Here is a 20,834-nt window from a genome sequence, read left to right as displayed (position 1 = left end):
TGTTATAGAAATGTATGACATCATGCCCTCCTTATAGAAATGTATGACATCATGTCCTCCGTATAGAAATGTATGACACCATGCCCTCCGTATAGAAATGTATGACACCATGCCCTCCGTATAGAAATGTATGACACCATGCCCTCCGTATAGAAATGTATGACATCATGCCCTCCGAATAGAAATGTATGACATCATGCCCTCCGAATAGAAATGTATGACATCATGCCCTCCGAATAGAAATGTATGACATCATGCCCTCCGTATAGAAATGTATGACATCATGCCCTCCGTATAGAAATGTATGACACCATGCCCTCCGAATAGAAATGTATGACACCATGCCCTCCGTATAGAAATGTACGACATCATGCCCTCCGTATAGAAATGTACGACATCATGCCCTCCGTATAGAAATGTACGACATCATGCCCTCCGTATAGAAATGTAGGACACCATGCCCTCCGTATAGAAATGTACGACACCATGCCCTCCGTATAGAAATGTACGACACCATGTCCTCCGTATAGAAATGTACGACACCATGCCCTCCGTACAGAAATGTATGACATCATGCCCTCCATACAGAAATGTATGACATCATGCCCTCCGTATAGAAATGTATGACATCATGCCCTCCGTATAGAAATGTACGACACCATGCCCTCCGTACAGAAATGTATGACATCATGCCCTCCGTATAGAAATGTACGACATCATGCCCTCCGTATAGAAATGTATGACACCATGCCCTCCGTATAGAAATGTACGACATCATGCCCTCCGTATAGAAATGTATGACATTATGCCCTCCGTATAGAAATGTACGACATCATGCCCTCCGTATAGAAATGTATGACATCATGCCCTCCGTATAGAAATGTATGACATCATGCCCTCCGTACAGAAATGTATGACATCATGCCCTCCGTATAGAAATGTATGACATCATGCCCTCCATGTGGTAATATTGACAAGGATCAACTTTAAATTTAGAATGTTTGCAATGATGGTGAAAAATACAGGTTATGCACTAATCAGGGGCAACCACAATACTTAGCCTGATCTCTCAAGATAATGAACAGAGATTTTCAAATAACTAGTCAGTTATGACCTTTGACATAGACTTTTTAGGGCCTACCAGTACACTAAGTTGTCTGCCATCAGAGGATTTACAAGAGTACTTAAACCCAATAGGGGTCATCTTACTCCTTAGGATGCACCACTGTACCAAGTTTGATGACTGTAAAGTAAAGATTTTCAAGATATTGAGCAGACAATATCTTCCTATGTCCATAGTAATTTGACTCATGACCTTGTGACCTCAAGAGCAATAGAGGTCATCTACTCCTTATGAAGAATCAATGTAGTACTGTACCAAGTTGATATCTTCAATCAAATGGTTCTCAAGATAATATCTTAATATGTCCAATCTGATGATTGACCTTGCAACCTAAAAATCAATAGAGATCATCTACTACTTAAGATGTACATGTACCAGTACCAGTACACCAAGTCAGGTTTTGTCAAGTAAAGGATTCTCAAGATATACTACCTTACTACTCCAGTTTGACACCTGACCTTGGGACCTCAAAATCAATAGGGTCATTTGCTTCTTATGAAAGAGCAAGAGTACCAAGTTTGATGTCTGTCAAGCAAAGGATTTTCAAGATATTCATCAGACATGCCACAATGGATTGACCCTTGACCTCAAAATCAAAAGGGGTCATCTACACTCTAGGGGCAACACTGAATCAAGGATTGTAACTATTCATATATTGAGCAGACAAGACTTGGTCTACGGACCAAATGACTGACAGGTGCTAAACATTATGCCCCCTCTTTTTCAAAGTGAGGCATAAATATACTTAACATGCACTTGAACATAATGCATAACATTGTATCCAAATATGAATGAGGTATCACATTTTCACTGGTTCATTTTGACAAACAAGGGATATGCACTCACATTTTGACCATATAAATCTACTGAAAACAGAATGTCTGTTGTGTGTGAAAAATTATTGTCATGCAATGCTTATTTTCTACTACCTACCCATTTTTATCCACAAGAGTAACCAGAAACTCTAAAAGTGACTGAGAAGCCTGTAGATCACTTGTGCGTTTGAGTGATTCTGTGATCAATTCACATACTTTGAAATGGTACACAATATCAGAGGCACTGTGAAACAAAATGGAAAAATACATTTACATAAATCAGAAACATGGTCAATTTTGCTTAAAGGAGCAAGTGTGAACACTGTCTGTGAGAGTTTTCTTATTTAGATAGCAATGAGAAGCCAAGAATCTCAGGTAATGAAAATTATCAGTTTCAGGTGCTGCAATGAAATTTTGCATATAATACATGTATATCCATAAAAATAGAAACAGCTTAAGTCCCTGAATCATATGCCTAGTTCTGTTCATAATTAAGGCTTAAAGGACTAAATAAATGCACTGATTATTCTTTTAGTCCCACTAGCTGACTGCTCTACAACACATCTACTACAATGAGTGGAAAGCATGAGGTCTTCAGCGTTCACACTTACCGCTTTTTTGCATTAACAGGTAGTTGTGAACGTGATTGTGTTTTAGCGTTGCTGACTGAATCTAGAAGTCCTGGAAGACGGTCATGGTTTTTTCGATATTGGCACATACTAAATTTGTAGAAAAGAATCTTTTATCATAGATAGAGGAAGAGATGGTAGAAGAGTAGTGCTAAGTGATTTTATGTGCTGTATTTATTTTTTTCTGGTAAGAAACGCTTTGCCATGACTTCATGAAACTGTGGATTAGCGCACAACAAAATCCATTTCCATTTGACACATAATTCCTATTGATGTCACAAAGCTGAATTACTTCATAAACACAATCATTATCACAATGCCCATTTGGAAATAATAACATTTCAATGAATATATTTTATTCAGCACAAAATTTTATGCTTTAAAGCAACACAAATCACATGCAGAACTGTTGAAGTGATAACTGCAAACACATATCTCATCACCAGAACCCAAATACTTCCATATCATGTCTCTCGTTTCAGTTGTACACATAACCTAATGAACAGTCTCTTATTCTGACATTTGAAATATGACAAATTGGTGCAAAAAATCCATGATGTCAAAAGTTAGCTGCAAAACTCAAGCTCTCTGGGGAAAAAATTGGGACATACCAAAGCTACAGATCCACCCCTTATAAAAACAGAGACCTACAGATCCACCCCTTATAGAAACATTTGATTTACAGTGCAGTTTTTTTCTGCTCATGATTAATGTCCAATATTGCTGTATTCTTTGCACCTCAAAATTTTCACATAAAAAATTAACTTCCTAATAAATCTCCCCAATGCACTTCTGTCCAAACATACCTTTAAACATTCATTAAAGCCCCATATGAACTGAAAAATTGCAATGTCAAATAATTTTGTTTGTGGATGTAGCCATGTTAGGTTGCTAGTCAAATCGAATCCCAATCCCACCTGAGCTAAAGTTCTGAATCTACCCAAAACCTTGTAAAACCTAATTAAAAAAAATCATATTAAATATTGAAATTGACAACCTGCCAGGTGACATAAGATATGATAATCTATGAACCATATTTTTTTTTTTTTTTTTTTTTTTACATGTATGCCCTGTTCTAACGAATGAAGATTAGTAACAGTTAGTAAAAACAATAACAAGTAACAGTTATATAGCATGTCTAATCACATACCTCTTGGACTTTTTACAGATGATATTAAGAGCTTTTCCTGTTCCAGATAGGATCTACCGGAAAAAAATTTTTTTTTAGGATTTAAAAAAACCCACAAAGAAAGTGATTTACTCCACCTAAACTCCTGTGATATTGCTTTTCGAGATCATGTCTGCATAGGCAGTGTACAATATACATAATCATTATATTGTCATTATAACAAGTCACATATTTATGAAAACAAGACACAGATGCTTATTTCATGAAAGTTGTAAAATTTATAACTCTTTTCATAAGGTGAATATGTTTTTGAAGCTAAAAATATAGATCAACAATTGTAACTCACTAATAATCTAGGTCACTAAGGGGCGAGATCAAAAGTTCAATGTTTGACAAAAAACTAAATTCACATAGTTTTCACCAAGACCAAGAACCCCCCCTCCCATCTCTTTAAAACTAAATATGATGAATGTTGAACCTAATCGATTAACAAGTAAAGACATATGATTATAAATAACACTCTGCATACATTTTCTACTGTTTATTCACAAATGAAAGTGTACATTGAAACTGTTAAATATTCATTAAAATGAAATATTATGTGGTTTCTAACAGTCGCTTTTCTTGTTTTCTTTTTCCACTAAAATCAAGCTGGATGACAGAAACTTACAGGAGATTTTATCCCCCTCCCCCTACCTATTTGAATTTAGATTTTTATCCGACATCTATCTTTTGATCTTGACCCTAACCGCAACTGGTAAACCAGTAATAAATCAGACTGCCAATTGTGGAAAAAAATTGACAGTAAATTGCCTTGACATAGCTCTGGCCTCGACCTTTCAGATCACCAAGTATCAAATCTCTTATCTTGTACAGTTCAAAAGTTAAGGCCAAAGTCAAAGTTGCTGATAGACAAACCAAAATCAATTATGTCCCCAATCTTTTATCTTGTGGGCATAATAATCTACAAAAAACAACAAAAAAACAGACTGACAAACCTCTGGTTCCTCAGCAACCTCCAAAATTTCACACAAAACTTCCAGCACTGAGGCATCACTGAACGCCTTCACAAATCTGGGATGGAAAACAAAATTCAAATGCCTTTTTAATCTATATTTTTGATTGCAACTCTGAGACAACATGTATTTTCAAGTTGTAATGATATGTGCAAGATGTGCACAAAACAGAATTGTCATCAAAATTGCCTTGAGAAAGTTAAAACTTCTTTCTTAAAATATATGGACATCCGCACTTTTCCCAATTGGTAGAGATGCATGACATGGGTGTCAAGGTATATTTTAGTGTACCAAATTTAAGAAAACGTACTATAAAATATCAAACTGATACAATGGTATGTGATAGATATTTTGCATTTCATTAACATAATTTTATTCAATATCATTATTTTACAAAAATAAAATACATCAACAAGAAATCTAATATATACTGTTTTGTTCTTTTTCAAAAGACACTTTTCAAGTATTTATCATTTGTACATACTGTATGTACATGACTTGTATACAAAAAGGCAAAATCACATGGCCAATATAAAAGGGACTGAACATTTTTACATACATTACATGTGTATCACAAGAATGTGTACAAAATTGTGAAACCAATACTCTGCATTATAAAAATGACTGAGAAATACCGTATAGCAGGTTTTTTCCGCGGGGTGATGAATTTGGCTTATTTTAGTTGTTAGATAGCTTTCCATCAAAATATCACTTGCCAAATATGCACTAAAATGCGACTTAATATGCACTTAAATGCGACTTCAGTATTTGCAAGATAGATGACTCTTCCTTGTCCGCCAAAATTTATTCCGCTAAAATTATTAGCATACCTTTGAGCCAGCAAATCGCCAAATTTTAGACCTGCGGAAAAAACCTGCTATACAGGATTTCAAAGCACACTTTATACTGAAGACAATAATGAATATATATTGTACCTGTTGTTACATTTGATGAGTCTGTAAATGGCTTCAACAGCCTGCATTTGGATCTTTGGGCGGCTTTTCTGAAATAAACAATCTCAATTCTAAAACAAAATTCTTAATACACCTTACATAAAAAAAACAAGTCCAAAACGCTATCTGAATCACCACTAAAAGGCATTTTACCTGATCTAGACATTGGATGTCATTTTACCTGATCTAGACACTGGGTGACATTTTACCTGATCTAGACACTGGGTGACATTTTACCTGATCTAGACACTGGATGACATTTTATCTGATCTAGACACTGGGTGACATTTTACCTGATCTAAGACACTGGATGACATTTTATCTGATCTAGACACTGGGTGACATTTTACCTGATCTAAGACACTGGATGACATTTTACCTGATCTAGACACTAGGTCATTTTACCTGATCTAAGACACTGGATGACATTTTACCTGATCTAAGACACTGGATGACATTTTACCTGATCTAAGACACTGGATGACATTTTACCTGATCTAGACACTAGGTCATTTTACCTGATCTAAGACACTGGATGACATTTTACCTGATCTAGACACTGGATGACATTTTACCTGATCTAAGACACTGGATGACATTTTACCTGATCTAAGACACTGGATGACATTTTACCTGATCTAGACACTGGGTGACATTTTACCTGATCTAAACACTGGATGACATTTTACCTTATCTAGACACTGGATGACATTTTACCTGATCTAGACACTGGATAACACTGTGGTCTCCATCTTGGTTGACAATTTCTTCAGCAAGTCTACAGAGGAGAAAAACAAAATCTGAAGCAACAAAATGGACATTAGTACATACTGGTAACTTTTGTTATTTCAAACACAGATACAAGTATGACATTAGTCAAAGTGAGTGAGTAGTCCTGGCCACACATTCTGTATATCATTAGTTGAAGTGAGTGAGTAGTCCTGGCCACACATTCTATATATCATTAGTTGAAGTGAGTGAGTAGTCCAGGCCACACATTCTGTATATCATTAGTTGAAGTGATTGAGTAGTCCAGGCCACACATTCTGTATATCATTAGTTGAAGTGAGTGAGTAGTCCTGGCCACACATTCTATATATCATTAGTTGAAGTGAGTGAGTAGTCCAGGCCACACATTCTGTATATCATTAGTTGAAGTGATTGAGTAGTCCAGGCCACACATTCTGTATATCATTAGTTGAAGTGAGTGAGTAGTCCTGGCCACACATTCTGTATATCATTAGTTGAAGTGAGTGAGTAGTCCAGGCCACACATTCTGTATATCATTAGTTGAAGTGAGTGAGTAGTCCTGGCCACACATTCTATATATCATTAGTTGAAGTGAGTGAGTAGTCCTGGTCACACATTCTATTTATCATTAGTTGAAGTGATTGAGTAGTCCTGGCCACACATTCTGTATATCATTAGTTGAAGTGTGTGAGTAGTCCAGGCCACACATTCTGTATATCATTAGTTGAAGTGAGTGAGTAGTCCTGGCCACACATTCTGTATATCATTAGTTGAAGTGAGTGAGTAGTCCAGGCCACACATTCTGTATATCATTAGTTGAAGTGAGTGAGTAGTCCTGGCCACACATTCTATATATCATTAGTTGAAGTGAGTGAGTAGTCCTGGTCACACATTCTATTTATCATTAGTTGAAGTGATTGAGTAGTCCTGGCCACACATTCTGTATATCATTAGTTGAAGTGTGTGAGTAGTCCAGGCCACACATTCTGTATATCATTAGTTGAAGTGAGTGAGTAGTCCTGGCCACACATTCTGTATATCATTAGTTGAAGTCAGTGAGTAGTCCAGGCCACACATTTTATATATCATTAGTTGAAGTGAATGAGTAGTCCTGGCCACACATTCTGTATATCATTAGTTGAAGTGAGTGAGTAGTCCAGGCCACACATTCTGTATATCATTAGTTGAAGTCAGTGAGTAGTCCTGGCCACACATTCTGTATATCATTAGTTGAAGTGAGTGAGTAGTCCTGGCCACACATTCTGTATATCATTAGTTGAAGTGAGTGAGTAGTCCTGGCCACACATTCTATATATCATTAGTTGAAGTGAGTGAGTAGTCCAGGCCACACATTCTGTATATCATTAGTTGAAGTGATTGAGTAGTCCAGGCCACACATTCTGTATATCATTAGTTGAAGTGAGTGAGTAGTCCTGGCCACACATTCTGTATATCATTAGTTGAAGTGATTGAGTAGTCCAGGCCACACATTCTATATATCACTTGAAAAAAACCTCTAATTCCCAAACACTGTAATACATGTACTTTGGTTATTTTAAAGCATCACTTATTTAGACCAATGGTTACAGGTGCAATATTTCACTTTCTAAACAGATACTGGAATTGTTTACCTGTCACTAGCTTCAGCTGCTACTAGAAGACTTTCTAGCAGACAATTGTGGGCAGTGTCATCTGTCAATCGACCAATCAACTTGATAATGGCAGCTATTCCTCGATACCCCACCAGATCCAAGGGATTACTACGTACAGAACAAATTTCATCTTATTTGGACATTGAAATTGAAAATAAGGAGTGAGCCGACATGGATTACCAATTTCCATACATACCTTTTCACAGATTTTGTAACGAGGTCAAATATTTCAAAAGCAGGAGGAATTTTTCGCTTTTGACTCTGAAATAGACAGAGATACATATGTATGTATTCAAACAGCATTTCCCCCTTATCTTACCTATTAAAATTTCATACAATTTGAAGAAATCATGCCATTGCATTTTACCACTGCTGTGTATTTAGATAGAATAAATTTTCTGGAAGACAGATACATGTAGTTAGATTTAAACATACACTTCTCCAGTATAGACAGGCACACAGATCCATAATGATTTGCACTGGGTTTTTGTACACCTGGAAGTTTATCATTGGCGGCCTAGGAAACATTTCCTGAAGAGATATAAAAATTAAAGGATTATTACATTCTCAGATCAAAACAGAATGTCAACACTACCACATAGTGAAACAGGTACTGGTCCCCCCCCCCCCCCCCCCCCCCCCCCCATCTTCATCCATACATTACTTTTTCACAAGCATTAAACAAATCTATACTGAACAGCATCTGTAAACAAATCTACACTGAACTAAGGTTATTTCTATCTGCAGTGGCTAGGTGACCGGTCACTATGGTTATTTCTACCTGCAGTGGCTGGGTGACTGGTCACTAGGATTATTTCTACCTGCAGTAGCTAGATGACCAGTCACTAGGATTATTTCTACCTGCAGTGGCTGGGTGACCAGTCACTAGGGTCATTTCTATCTGCAGTGGCTAGGTGACCGGTCACTAGGATTAATTCTACCTGCAGTGGCTAGGTGACCGGTCACTAGGATTATTTCTACCTGCAGTAGCTAGATGACCAGTCACTAGGATTATTTCTACCTGCAGTGGCTGGGTGACCAGTCACTAGGATTATTTCTACCTGCAGTAGCTAGGTGACCGGTCACTAGGATTATTTCTACCTGCAGTAGCTAGATGACCAGTCACTAGGATTATTTCTACCTGCAGTGGCTGGGTGACCAGTCACTAGGATTATTTCTACCTGCAGTAGCTAGGTGACCGGTCACTAGGATTATTTCTACCTGCAGTAGCTAGGTGACCGGTCACTAGGATTATTTCTACCTGCAGTAGCTAGGTGACCAGTCACTAGGGTCATTTCTACCTGCAGTGGCTAGGTGACCAGTCACTAGGGTCATTTCTACCTGCAGTGGCTGGGTGACCAGTCACTAGGGTCATTTCTACCTGCAGTGGCTAGGTGACCGGTCACTAGGATTATTTCTATCTACAATGGCTGACTGTCTTTACAGTAGCTATTATAATTACCTGGAGGTTGGAGCCTGCCTTTGGGGACACCAAGCCTGACCAGACCAATTCCTGGGCCAGATTGATGTCATTGGCTGTATATGTATCCCATAATTCAACCACATATCTGTGCACGCCAGTGAATACTGAATCTTTCCTTCCAATTACCTATAAATAGAACAAGAATGTACATTACATGAGGGTTACCCCACAAAATGGCAGACATTCCAGTCTACACAAAAGCTAAGGAATGGAAATATGTCATCTGTGTATACAGAAAATTCCAGCAGCACACTTTAAAACATAAATCTTTTAGAGGTTATAATTATGTAAGAAGGAATAACACACCAGAGAAAACCGAGATGAAAAGTAGAGAATACGTATAATGATAGAGAATACATATAATGATAGAGAATACGTATAATTAGAGAATACATATAATGATAGAGAATACATATAATGATAGAGAATACGTATAATGATCTGAAACTTTCTGAAACAAGATGAGTTTGTGAAACACTTAGACTGATGCTTCCTTATGGCCAAACTGCAAGGTCAAAGTCATGAGGTCAGAAATTTTGGTATGAAAGGAGGTCTTGTCACAAGGAATACATATGTGAAATTAATGAATAGGTCAAGACTACTGTGTGGAATTTTTAACCTGTAGTGCTGTTTGGATTACCTTTAGATGTCTTAATAAGAGATTCCAGGGCCTAACAGTCACCTGAGTAACATGTGACACCTCTTCAATGTACAGCTTAATCAAACAAGGTGTTGTTTTTTAAAATGAAAGAAAACTGTCCTTAGCTTTCAAGATTGGCTTTCTTCATTATCCAAGAGGTAAGAAAATACTTTTAAAAAAAATTATGTACAGTGAAACTTCTCCAGATCAAAGTGAACAGTACCTACTTTACGATAATTGAGATAAAATGTCTCTAATTGTTAAATTCTCGGTATACTGGCAACCCCTCTAAACCAGCCGGTTTTTTTTCCGGTCTGAGATCCGGTGTTGAGAAGTTTCGCTGTACTGTATTTTAACTACATGTATATGATAGCTGGAGCCTCGGTAACTAGCCCAGGATTCATGAAATTCACAATCTTTATAACCATACTTACAGTAGTTTGTCACAATACAATGAAGTAAAGACAATGATTATACTCAAGCTGTCCAGCACTCTCTGACAAAAAATAAGGGCTAATTTTAGGGCTAAAATTGCGAAAATTTAGGACTAAAATTAGGAATTTCATAACTAAATGAGGACCATTTTAGACATTTAAATGGTCTTACTTTTGCAATACACAGAAGTAGAAGTAAAGAAGACAATTCTTAAAAATTAAATACACTTTTACTATGTACCTATTTGGGCCTAACTCTTTCACAGTGGCGAATCACGTGACTTTGGCATGATCTATTACCCGTAAAACTTACAACGAAAGTCAACACAAGGGAAAATTCAAACAAATAAGCAACACCTTTATCTATAACAAATTGTCACCATCTTCGAAAGCCAACTGTCCGATTTGCTCACTCTCCTCTCCCCCTTGGCAGATTTAGTAGCTACTGAATTGCCATCTAACGGATTGAGCGAGTTATCGTTCTTGACAAAAACAAAATATAACCAATCAGATAACGCATTTTAATTTCTGTTACATGTGTATGTTTAAAAAATAGAGTTGACAGATGAAAACAATAAAATTGTTTTATATTCATGTGTGCATACTTGCTGTACGCCTATGTCACCTTCGTGTTTAAGGTGTAAATCACGTATCAAAGCATGCTTTTTAAATTTCAACGTTTCTACTTTTGTTTTGATATTGTACTCAATTTTGCCGAGTTTGTTCAGTTTATTTCAGCACATACCGGCCTTTATCATTATTTGGGTGATGTACATGATTGATTATCTCTTAAAGTTGATCATAAACCCCAAAACTTTTTCCGAAAATCATCCATCTTTGTTTTTTAGGTGACAACACGAGCCAGACATGGAGGCCGCCATTGCTCAAATCGAATCGTATGTATGGCGTGATTTGATTGGATGCCTTGGAAAGTCAAAGCATGATATTTTGAAGGCTTAGAAATGCGACTAAATCCGCCAAGGGGGAGATGAGAGTAGCGAATCAGACACTTGGCTTGCAATAATGAATTGTCACATAACTTATATCAACATTTGATGGACGGAAGCAGAGAACATTGACAGTTTTTTGGCGGTTGGAAAGTTTTTGACTGAAAACAAAAAACTGTGTCAGTGTTCTCTGCTTCTGTCACACGTGGAACTACCGTTTTAGTTTAGATTTGTTCCTGAGAAAATTCTTCAAATGTTGATTTAAGTTATGTGACAATTCATTATTGATAAAGGTGTTACTTATTCGTTTAAATTTTCCCTTGTGTTGACTTTCATCGTCATTTTTACCGGTTATAGGTCATGCCAAAGTCACGTGATTCACCACGTGAACCCCTGGCCCAAGGTAGAGAATTTTACAATTTGGTAAACAGCTAAATGCTTGTATCATCATGCACACATTTCTCCACAATGCACAGAGGCAAAAAGACAATTTTTTGAAGAACAAATGCATTTTCCCAATGTACCCATCTGAGTCACACTGTAAAGCCTAAAACCCTAACCCAAGGATAGAGAATTTTACAATTTTAGTAAAAGCTTCTCTTTTCATTATCACTATGTGCTCCCCTTATCCCAAAGATGTTCTATACCAAATTTGATGTAAAATGGCCATAAACTTAGAGAGAAAAAGTTGATTATGTGTAAATATCCACATATTTCACCTGCAAAATTTAATTTCCTTACTAATGATAAAGAAATAAAAAGAACTTAATTCAGTTGAAAATATTTACCTTGGCCATCAGGTTTTTATTGCCTCCTGCAACAGTATGGGTCATATCCCACAATGCATCACCAACACTTTCATCCCAATTCTCACCTAAAAATACATGCAAGAAGTGAAGAGTTTTACATAATTTGAAGCCAAGACTTTACTTCTTAACACTAACAAAAATAATCAAAATATTTACATATAGGCAAACAACAGATTTAAAAACAAATATGCCCACCTCTGGGTTGAACATGGGCGAGTTCACATTCGATTGCCAGCATAGGGATTTCAGAATATTCCTGAGGGAATGGATGAAGCCGATTGAGGGGGAGAACTTCAGTGTCCCCCTGATCACAGAATATCACCTTGTAGTCACCGCCTTCTTCACACTGAAAAACAATCCAACTGTCTTGTCATCAGTCTTGTTTCACACAGAGTAAAAAGTTTGATTTTTCATACAAACAATGTACAGTAAAACATGCTTATAATGAACACGCTTATAAGGAATTCCATCGTCGGATACCCACAGGTGATCTCGTTTTTACTCATCACCCATGGACAAACTCGCCAAAATATTGTCGTAAATTAGCTAATTTGTTGATTATAGACAACCAATTAGAAAGTTGGAACTCTTCAGTTTTGAAAATATGTTTATTACTTCGTTATTTATGCTAAATATCTCAACATCCGTTAAAACGTGCAAATTTTGTTTTAAAACGATCAAAGACAAGTCGTACAGGTCACTTACATTAAATACCAGTCAAAAATTATATGGGAGTATCCCCTTTCTCAAACTGTGAAATGCACCAGTGAGTGGATTTATTTGCAATTGGTGTGTTAACTACGGAAAAAGTTTTTGTCATTGCCGAACATACACATTTAACATAAACTTTGATTCGTTGATTTGCCATCGCGACTCTGTGCAGCAGCTAATCAAATGACCCGCGCATATTAATTACATACGATGATTTTTTGGCGAGTTTGCCCACGAGTGATGAGTAAAAGACGAGATCACCCGTGGGTATCCGACGATGAAGAAAATCATGCTTATTGCAAAGTGATACTTATCCCCTATGAGAGGAAAATAACGAATTGGACACAATGAAGTTTGATTATAATGAAGTGTTTTTCACTATCACCATGTTTTACTGTACATGATTTCTTTCAATTTTATTTCATTGCATATTCATTTTAACAATTAAAATCATGTGAGAAACGATACTGAAAGAAATATATTTAATGTGTAGGATGTGAGACAATCTTTACCTGAAGTATTTTGACACGATACCATGTGTCATCCTGTGTGTATTTCCCCAGACAAACAGTCCCCACTTTACAGCACGAGGCCTTCATAGGGGTAATCTCAGTCTTCTGTAGCTTATCATTAATAGCATCAACCATGACATCCATTCTACAGATAAAATCAAAATAATACAAGTTCTATTCTCTAACAAGATCAAAATAATACAAATTTCAATGACATATATCATATCTCAAACAAAATCTGTTAAACAATAGAAACAAGAGGTACTGTGAGCAATGCTCACTAAGAATACCCCCCGCTTACCCCAATCTCCCAAAGGGTGTTGGTAATAGGTATAAACTACCTCTTTTCTGAGTGTAAAAAACAAATGGCATGACAAACCTTGGGTATTCTCCTTTGTAGGGAGAAATGGATTATCTAGGAACACATCTCCATGCGATGAAAAAAGCCGTTGAAGAATTTAAATGGAAACCATATTGTTACTTCGATGTCCAGTGCACGTGACCTTTGACCTTTTGACCCCAAAATCGATAGGGAACATCTTCATCCCATGGGTAGTCCATATGTATGATATGGTGACTGTAGGTGGAAAGGATAACGCTTTAGAGCCCAGAAACCATATTGCTACTTCAATGTCCAGTGCGCTTGACCTTTGGACCCCAAAATCGATAGGGAACATCTTCATCCCATGGGTAGTCCATATGTATGATATGGTGACTGTAGGTGGAAAGGATAACGCTTTAGAGCCCGGAAACCATATTGCTACTTCGATGTCCAGTGCGCTTGACCTTTGACCTTAAAATCGATAGGGAACATCTTCATCCCATGGGTAGTCCATATGTATGATATGGTGACTGTAGGTGGAAAGGATAACGCTTTAGAGCCCGGAAACCATATTGCTACTTCGATGTCCAGTGCGCTTGACCTTTGACCCCAAAATCGATAGGGAACATCTTCATCCAATGGGTAGTCCATATATATGATATGGTGACGGTAGGTGGAAAGGATAATGCTTTAGAGCCCGGAAACCATTGCGTCTACAGACGGACAGACAGACGGACAACCTGATTCCAGTATACCCCCTCCCCCCCAACAACTTGTTGCGGGGGGTATAATAATACAAATCCTTGTGTCTAACAAAATCTGTTACACAATAGAATACAAATCCTTGTGTCTTACAAAATCTGTTAAACAATAGAAATGATAATACAAATCCTTGCTATTAACAAAATCTATTAAACAATAAAAATAATACAAATCCTTATGTCTACAAAAATACAGATTCTCAAAGATTCACATGGAAATGTATGAGAGAAAATTTAACAAGATGTGTTTGTGAAACACAAATGCCCCTGATAATGGCCAATTCCGAAGGTCACAAGGACAAATATCTTGGTACCAGTAGAAAGATCTTGTCACAAGAGATGCTCATGTACAATATGAAAGCTCTAATATTTACCATTTAGAAGTTATGACCAATATCAATTTTTTAAAAAGTAGGTCAAATGTCAAGGTCAAAAGGTTTAGTACCAATGGAAAGGTCTTGTCACAAGGAATAATCATGTGAAATATCAAAGCTCTATCACTTACTGTTCAAAAGTTATAAGCAAGGTTAAAGTTTTCAAAACATAGGTCAAACTCTAAGGTCAAGGTCCCTGGGTAAAAAATGTTGGTACCCACAGAAAGGTCCTGTCATAAGGAATACTCAAGTGAAATATCAAAACTCTATCACTTTCTGTTCAAAAGTTTTTAGCAAGGTTAAAGTTTTCAAAAAGTAGGTCAAACTCCAAGGTCACAGGGTAAAAAATGTTGGTACCCACGGAAAGGTCTTGTCATAAGAAATACTCATGTGAAGTATCAAAGCTCTATCACTTACTGTTCAAAAGTTATTAGCAAGGTTAAAGTTTACAAAAAGTAGGTCAAACTCCAAGGTCACAGGGTAAAAAATGTTGGTACCCACGGAAAGGTCTTGTCACAAGGAATACTCATGTGAAATATCAAAGCTCTATCACTTACTGTTCAAAAGTTATTAGCAAGGTTAAAGTTTCAGACAAAATTACAGAATGACAGACAGGACAAAAGCAATATGCCCCTCCTATCTTCGATCTCGGGGGCATAAAAATCTTCTCAAGAACAACAGGGCCATGAATAGTAAGCAATCATCCTCAAGTATTGCAGATTAAAATTTGTTTGGATCATGGTTCCTGGAGGTATACGTAGGGTGAGGCCACAATAGGGCAATACCATTTAAGGGTATTGTAAATATTTTTCAAAGACCTCTTGATAGAGATTTTCTATGATGATGTCCGCTACAGTTTCTGTCATGTATTTTCCAGTGAAGCAGTATCTTACAGTTATTTACATGTAACATGCTAATACTGTATATCAGGTCATTTTGGCATAGTGAAAATTGGACAGCATTTGTTTTTGAAAATGCTTTTGAAGTATTGGCCCTTTTATTTTTTGGTAGTTTTTCATTTTATGCAAAATTTGATTCATATGAATGGAAATTTTGGCACTTATTATGTTTGGCAAATTTTCATCCTCCATTAAAGAAAAATATACAACCAACATGTAAATACTACCTGAAATATCGTACTTTAGGGAAACTTTATGAATTCAGTCCCAAGCAGCTGTTGACACTTACTGTTTGACAAACTGGCAGCGTTGTAGGAAAATCAGACCTGGATCATCACATGCTGAGACAAAAACCTTGTGAAATTCCTCCGACTCCGGCAGTAAATCGGTCTCCACAGATAAATCAGCACTGCAACAGCAAAACGAGCTATTCAACAACAGAGCACTATAAAGCAAGCATTCTCTCCCAAGTGGGCATACAGGACATTGTACACTGGCCTCATGCATGAATGTATTCACACACACATGCGCACGCTTCATGTGTCTGTATGTATGAACGAGTATTTCATTGATATACAACGTTCGTTTTCATTCTCAAATGCACAAAATTAAGAGAACTTAAATGACAGTTATATGTCGTACAATTAATTTCAGTAATTTGAATGACCAAAAAACGTAATTTATGAAAAATACATCGCAATCAAAGATTTAGTGTAAGCAACAACAGCAGTCAACCCCTCCCGACCACCAAATGTAGATTTCAATGTTTACAATATGTTTCTGTATTTCAGTAGAATTTAGTTTGATTTCCCCAATAATGTAGATACTTGCCTATCTTCTGCATTTTGTAAGCTTGGAACAGGAAGGAGGCCTTCACACAAGCTGTACAAATTCTGAACATGCTGAAAATAAGAGAGGTACAATCATAAAAACATCCCTCACTTATTCACCATCATGAGAATTTGATTCTGATACTCTGTAAATCTCGTTGGCCCTTGACCTCTAATACCGAATCACAAGAAGTTTCCCAGTGGAGATCTGTAAAAGCTTTAAAAACGATTACCTGTTCATTATTGACAGCAAATCCATTGCGTAGCAGTTCTGATCTGACATACATCTTGTTGATAGTAGTCTGGGTTTGCTTAAGATGTTGTCTTTCTACTATGGGGTCAAGCCATAATGTATTTCCAATGCTGAAAGTCATGTACATAATCTTAAACCATCAGTGAAAATTATGAAAATGTACTTTTTCTCTGCTTATAAATAAAATGAGTAGGTCAAGCACTGATATATACAAAGTATCATAAGTACATGTAAATTGATTAAGTTTCAATAAAAAATTAGATCAACATTTTAGTTAAAATATACTCTGTGAAAACATGTCATCCATTTAAATAATTAATCTTTGTGTACAGAGGTGAAAATGACGGTTCAATATATAAGAAGGTACCTCAACACAATCCTGCCATCGAGAACCTTGTCTTTTAACAAGCAATGAACATACTGATCAGCCTGAAACAAAAAATATGCGGGCTTCTTTAATTTCATTGTATTTGTACATGTATTAAATACGCAAACTTCGAACAGAACATCGGCCACAACTAAGAACAATAATGTAACTTGCATTGGTTGTCCAGTTTTCATCCCTGTCTATTGGTCTCAGCCTACACAGGTACACCTCAACTGTCTAAATTTACAAATCATACAAATTAAACAACATCCAATGTACTTCACATCAGCATCACACAAGTTGGATTTTAGATACATGTATGCATCACATGACAGTCAAACTGTTTTTGATTATAAATACATAAAGACATACATTCAAAAAATATTTTACTCATTAGATAGATAATTATTATGCAAATACATTGAGAAAAAGATTTTTAAAAGATTTTTCTTACATACTTGCAGTAAAACTTTGATCCCCTATTGTGACCCCACCATACCCCTGGGACCATGATTTGAACAAACTTGAATCTACACTATGTCTGAAAGCTTTCATGTAAATTTGAACTTTTCTGGCCAAATGGTTCTGGAGAAGAAGATTTTTAAAGATTTTCCCTATATATCAGCATGTAAAACTTTGATCCCCTATTGTGGTCCTACCCTAACCCAAGGGGCCATGATGTGAACAAACTTGAATCCGCACAATGTCAGGAAGCTTTCACATAAATTTCAACTCTTCTGGCCCAGGGGTTCTTGCCAAGATTTTAAAATGACCCCACCCTATTTTTGCATTTTCCTGATTATCTCCCCTTTGAAGGGTGGATGGCTCTTTATTTGAACAAACTTGAATCCCCTTCACCCATGGATTTGGCCCAGTGGTTCTGGAGAAGCAATGAAAACGTGAAAAGTTTACAGACGGACAACAGGTGATAAGAATAGCTCGCTTGAGCTTTCAGCTCAGGTGGGCTAAAAACCAAGCAATGGGTGTATAATAAAATCGTTCATTGTGTTGTATGAAGATGGTATACTAGTACAAAGTGTTTCATCATACATACCTGGAATGCATATGTCTTCAAGTGTGGAGCAAGCTGATACAGTTTGAACATAGAGACATCCTTAACTCGACCTTCATCCACAAAAAACACCTGTTTAAAATAGTACAGCATATCATGTAGAACCACCCCTACTGATAACTAAAACAAGACTCACAAGACAGGTGGTCTTTGGTGACAGACTACCCAATGTCAGTTCTGGGTTCGACTTGAGTAACTACTTCTATTTGCTAAACTGTCTACTGTCTGCTGCCCCTTCTCACTAGGTAAAGGTAGATGTTTATAACATGTAAATTCTAATACCAGTAAGTACATGTGTTTACAGGGTTGATTAAACAGGTGTATTTCCTATCAGCATTGGGAAAGTTCATGTCGAATATCCACTTTTGATGGAGATTCTTCCTTCATAATGACCGTCCTCTCACTTAATATCTCTATTACTTTACTGACAATTTCTCCATTCTCTGAATGATGTATATGAACTTTCACTCCTCTAGTTTTCTCATGAAAATTTGGAGATAATTTTTCAATACACCATTACTGAGTGTTAATTCTGTGGTTTAGAGCAAAATGAAAATGACAAAAGATTACTAGATCTGTCTGCACCAGTTTACAAGTGGTCTCTGATGCCAGCCGTTGCTTAAAACAAGTTAAAATGATAGAATTTCATAACATTTCAGCTTTCAAAGGGAAAGAAAATATTTAAGAACAATTTTCCCCACATAAAAGTACATTTGCACAAACAAGTAGCTTGGTTTTAATTGGGATTTTTATACATTCATTACCAACCTGAGCTTGCATTGTTTTGGAGCTAGGAGAATTGCTTCCTTTAAAATCCTGAATCTGCACTCTACAACAAGCAAAAATATTTCCATTAAACTAATACCTATGGTAGACTTCAATTTCAAATATGATATAGTCTCAATGAATATTTCAGCGTTATGTAATGTCTTGAGAAAGTATGGATCTACATCTTCAGTCTCATCCTTTCAGAAGAATCTCCTATACTTGGTGTCACTGAGAAGTTTGTGTATACCTGTAAAAGAATCTCCTACACCTGGTGTTAACAAGAAGTTTGTGTATACCTGTAGAAGAATCTTCTACACTTGGTGTTAATGAGAAGTTTGTGTATACCTGTAGAAGATGGCGTCCTCTTCTATTGCACAGACATCCCCTACACAGACATTACCTGTAAACAACAACACATGAATTATTGTAAATGTGTAGGTATATCCGACTTGTCAAGGAACATCTACAGAGTAACAAGACCACCGTCACTGCAGTGGTTACAAGGTAAGTGGAGTCCCCATTCTGGGGTTTTACAGCATGTCAACAGAGGGATAAAGATTTGGGTTTTATAACGAACTACTTACTTAATGGTAAGTATCTGTGTGTGGGTAGATGAAACTATCACATGACTATCCACTTAAAACTAAATAAAATGAATTCTCTGAGGCTATGTACATGTAAATTCTAGAGCTAATCCTATATATTTTCCTTTAGCTTGAGGATGACAACTTCCCAAAACAAATAGGAAATGCAGTTTGAGTACAATTATTATCTTAGTAAATAAAGAAATTATCAGTAAACATAAGATACCCTTTTCAAAATAAGACATACCCTCACCAGAAGAATAACACATAGAGTTGACAGCAGTGGTCTATCACATCAAGGAAAACAATCCCTGTCCACATACATGTACTCTCTCGTCAGTTCTGTTTTTATTTTCAGACATCCTCAAATATTATAATACCACTACTGGTCAAAGCTTCTATACTTACCTAGCCTGACATGATTTGCTTTGTTAGAGAACCACTTTCCCATCTCGAAGGAGATGGACAAGGCTGTGATAGACAGGTCAGTCTGCGTGCCGTCAGTCGAACGATGCTCTAACACTCGAGCATAGTAACAAGTAGCATTCACCACATTGGCAACACGAATCTAAAAATATAAAAATAATAATGAAAAGATGCTTTCATTTAATGAATAAATTAATTAAAAACAACCAAGTTTATGGGATATGTAATTATTTTCTGTGAAGCAGTTAAGAATGAGCATGAAATACCCCCAAATGATTTTTTATATCCCCCATGACATCAATTGTTACCGGCTTCATTTTTTATAATACAAATTTCTTTAAAGTGTGCAATTTGATTGGTTGCATAAAATACTTTATATACAGTATAGAACTTGCTACATGAAGCATTGTGATGCCGTTGACACTTAATGCTTTCACTTACATCCAAATAACAGGATAAAAAGCGTATTTAACAAGTGACAGATTAAATCATAATGAATGAATTTAATAATGAAGTACATGTACATATATGTTACCGTGTTATAACGAAACTTGGTGAAGATAACACTTTTGATA

General features: G+C 36.5%; 1 protein-coding gene across 2 annotated transcripts in view; it reads right to left on the bottom strand.

Annotated features, from left to right (window-relative positions):
* Nucleotides 1-20,834, bottom strand: part of LOC125648160 (putative ATP-dependent RNA helicase TDRD12) — a 68,814-nt gene that overhangs the window by 11,951 nt on the left and 36,029 nt on the right. The window contains exons 24-45 of one of the 2 annotated variants that reach the window (XM_056155985.1): nt 20,242-20,401; nt 19,595-19,649; nt 19,250-19,310; nt 18,464-18,553; nt 17,584-17,646; nt 17,410-17,471; nt 17,023-17,152; nt 16,791-16,861; nt 16,249-16,368; nt 13,604-13,748; nt 12,576-12,726; nt 12,360-12,445; nt 9,530-9,676; nt 8,503-8,598; nt 8,264-8,328; nt 8,047-8,175; nt 6,383-6,443; nt 5,648-5,715; nt 4,695-4,770; nt 3,718-3,770; nt 2,550-2,657; nt 2,057-2,182 (exon numbers count right to left, since the gene is read on the bottom strand). In XM_056155985.1, coding sequence (XP_056011960.1) covers nt 2,057-2,182; nt 2,550-2,657; nt 3,718-3,770; nt 4,695-4,770; nt 5,648-5,715; nt 6,383-6,443; nt 8,047-8,175; nt 8,264-8,328; nt 8,503-8,598; nt 9,530-9,676; nt 12,360-12,445; nt 12,576-12,726; nt 13,604-13,748; nt 16,249-16,368; nt 16,791-16,861; nt 17,023-17,152; nt 17,410-17,471; nt 17,584-17,646; nt 18,464-18,553; nt 19,250-19,310; nt 19,595-19,649; nt 20,242-20,401 — 2,123 coding nt within the window. The remainder of the gene's footprint in view (nt 1-2,056; nt 2,183-2,549; nt 2,658-3,717; nt 3,771-4,694; nt 4,771-5,647; nt 5,716-6,382; nt 6,444-8,046; nt 8,176-8,263; nt 8,329-8,502; nt 8,599-9,529; nt 9,677-12,359; nt 12,446-12,575; nt 12,727-13,603; nt 13,749-16,248; nt 16,369-16,790; nt 16,862-17,022; nt 17,153-17,409; nt 17,472-17,583; nt 17,647-18,463; nt 18,554-19,249; nt 19,311-19,594; nt 19,650-20,241; nt 20,402-20,834) is intronic. The other variant, XM_056155990.1, reaches the window with a different exon arrangement.

This window comes from Ostrea edulis, chromosome 1, assembly GCF_947568905.1.
Source record: "Ostrea edulis chromosome 1, xbOstEdul1.1, whole genome shotgun sequence".
NCBI classification, from domain to species: Eukaryota; Metazoa; Mollusca; class Bivalvia; order Ostreida; family Ostreidae; genus Ostrea; species Ostrea edulis.
This window is presented reverse-complemented; position numbering and strand designations above follow the sequence as displayed.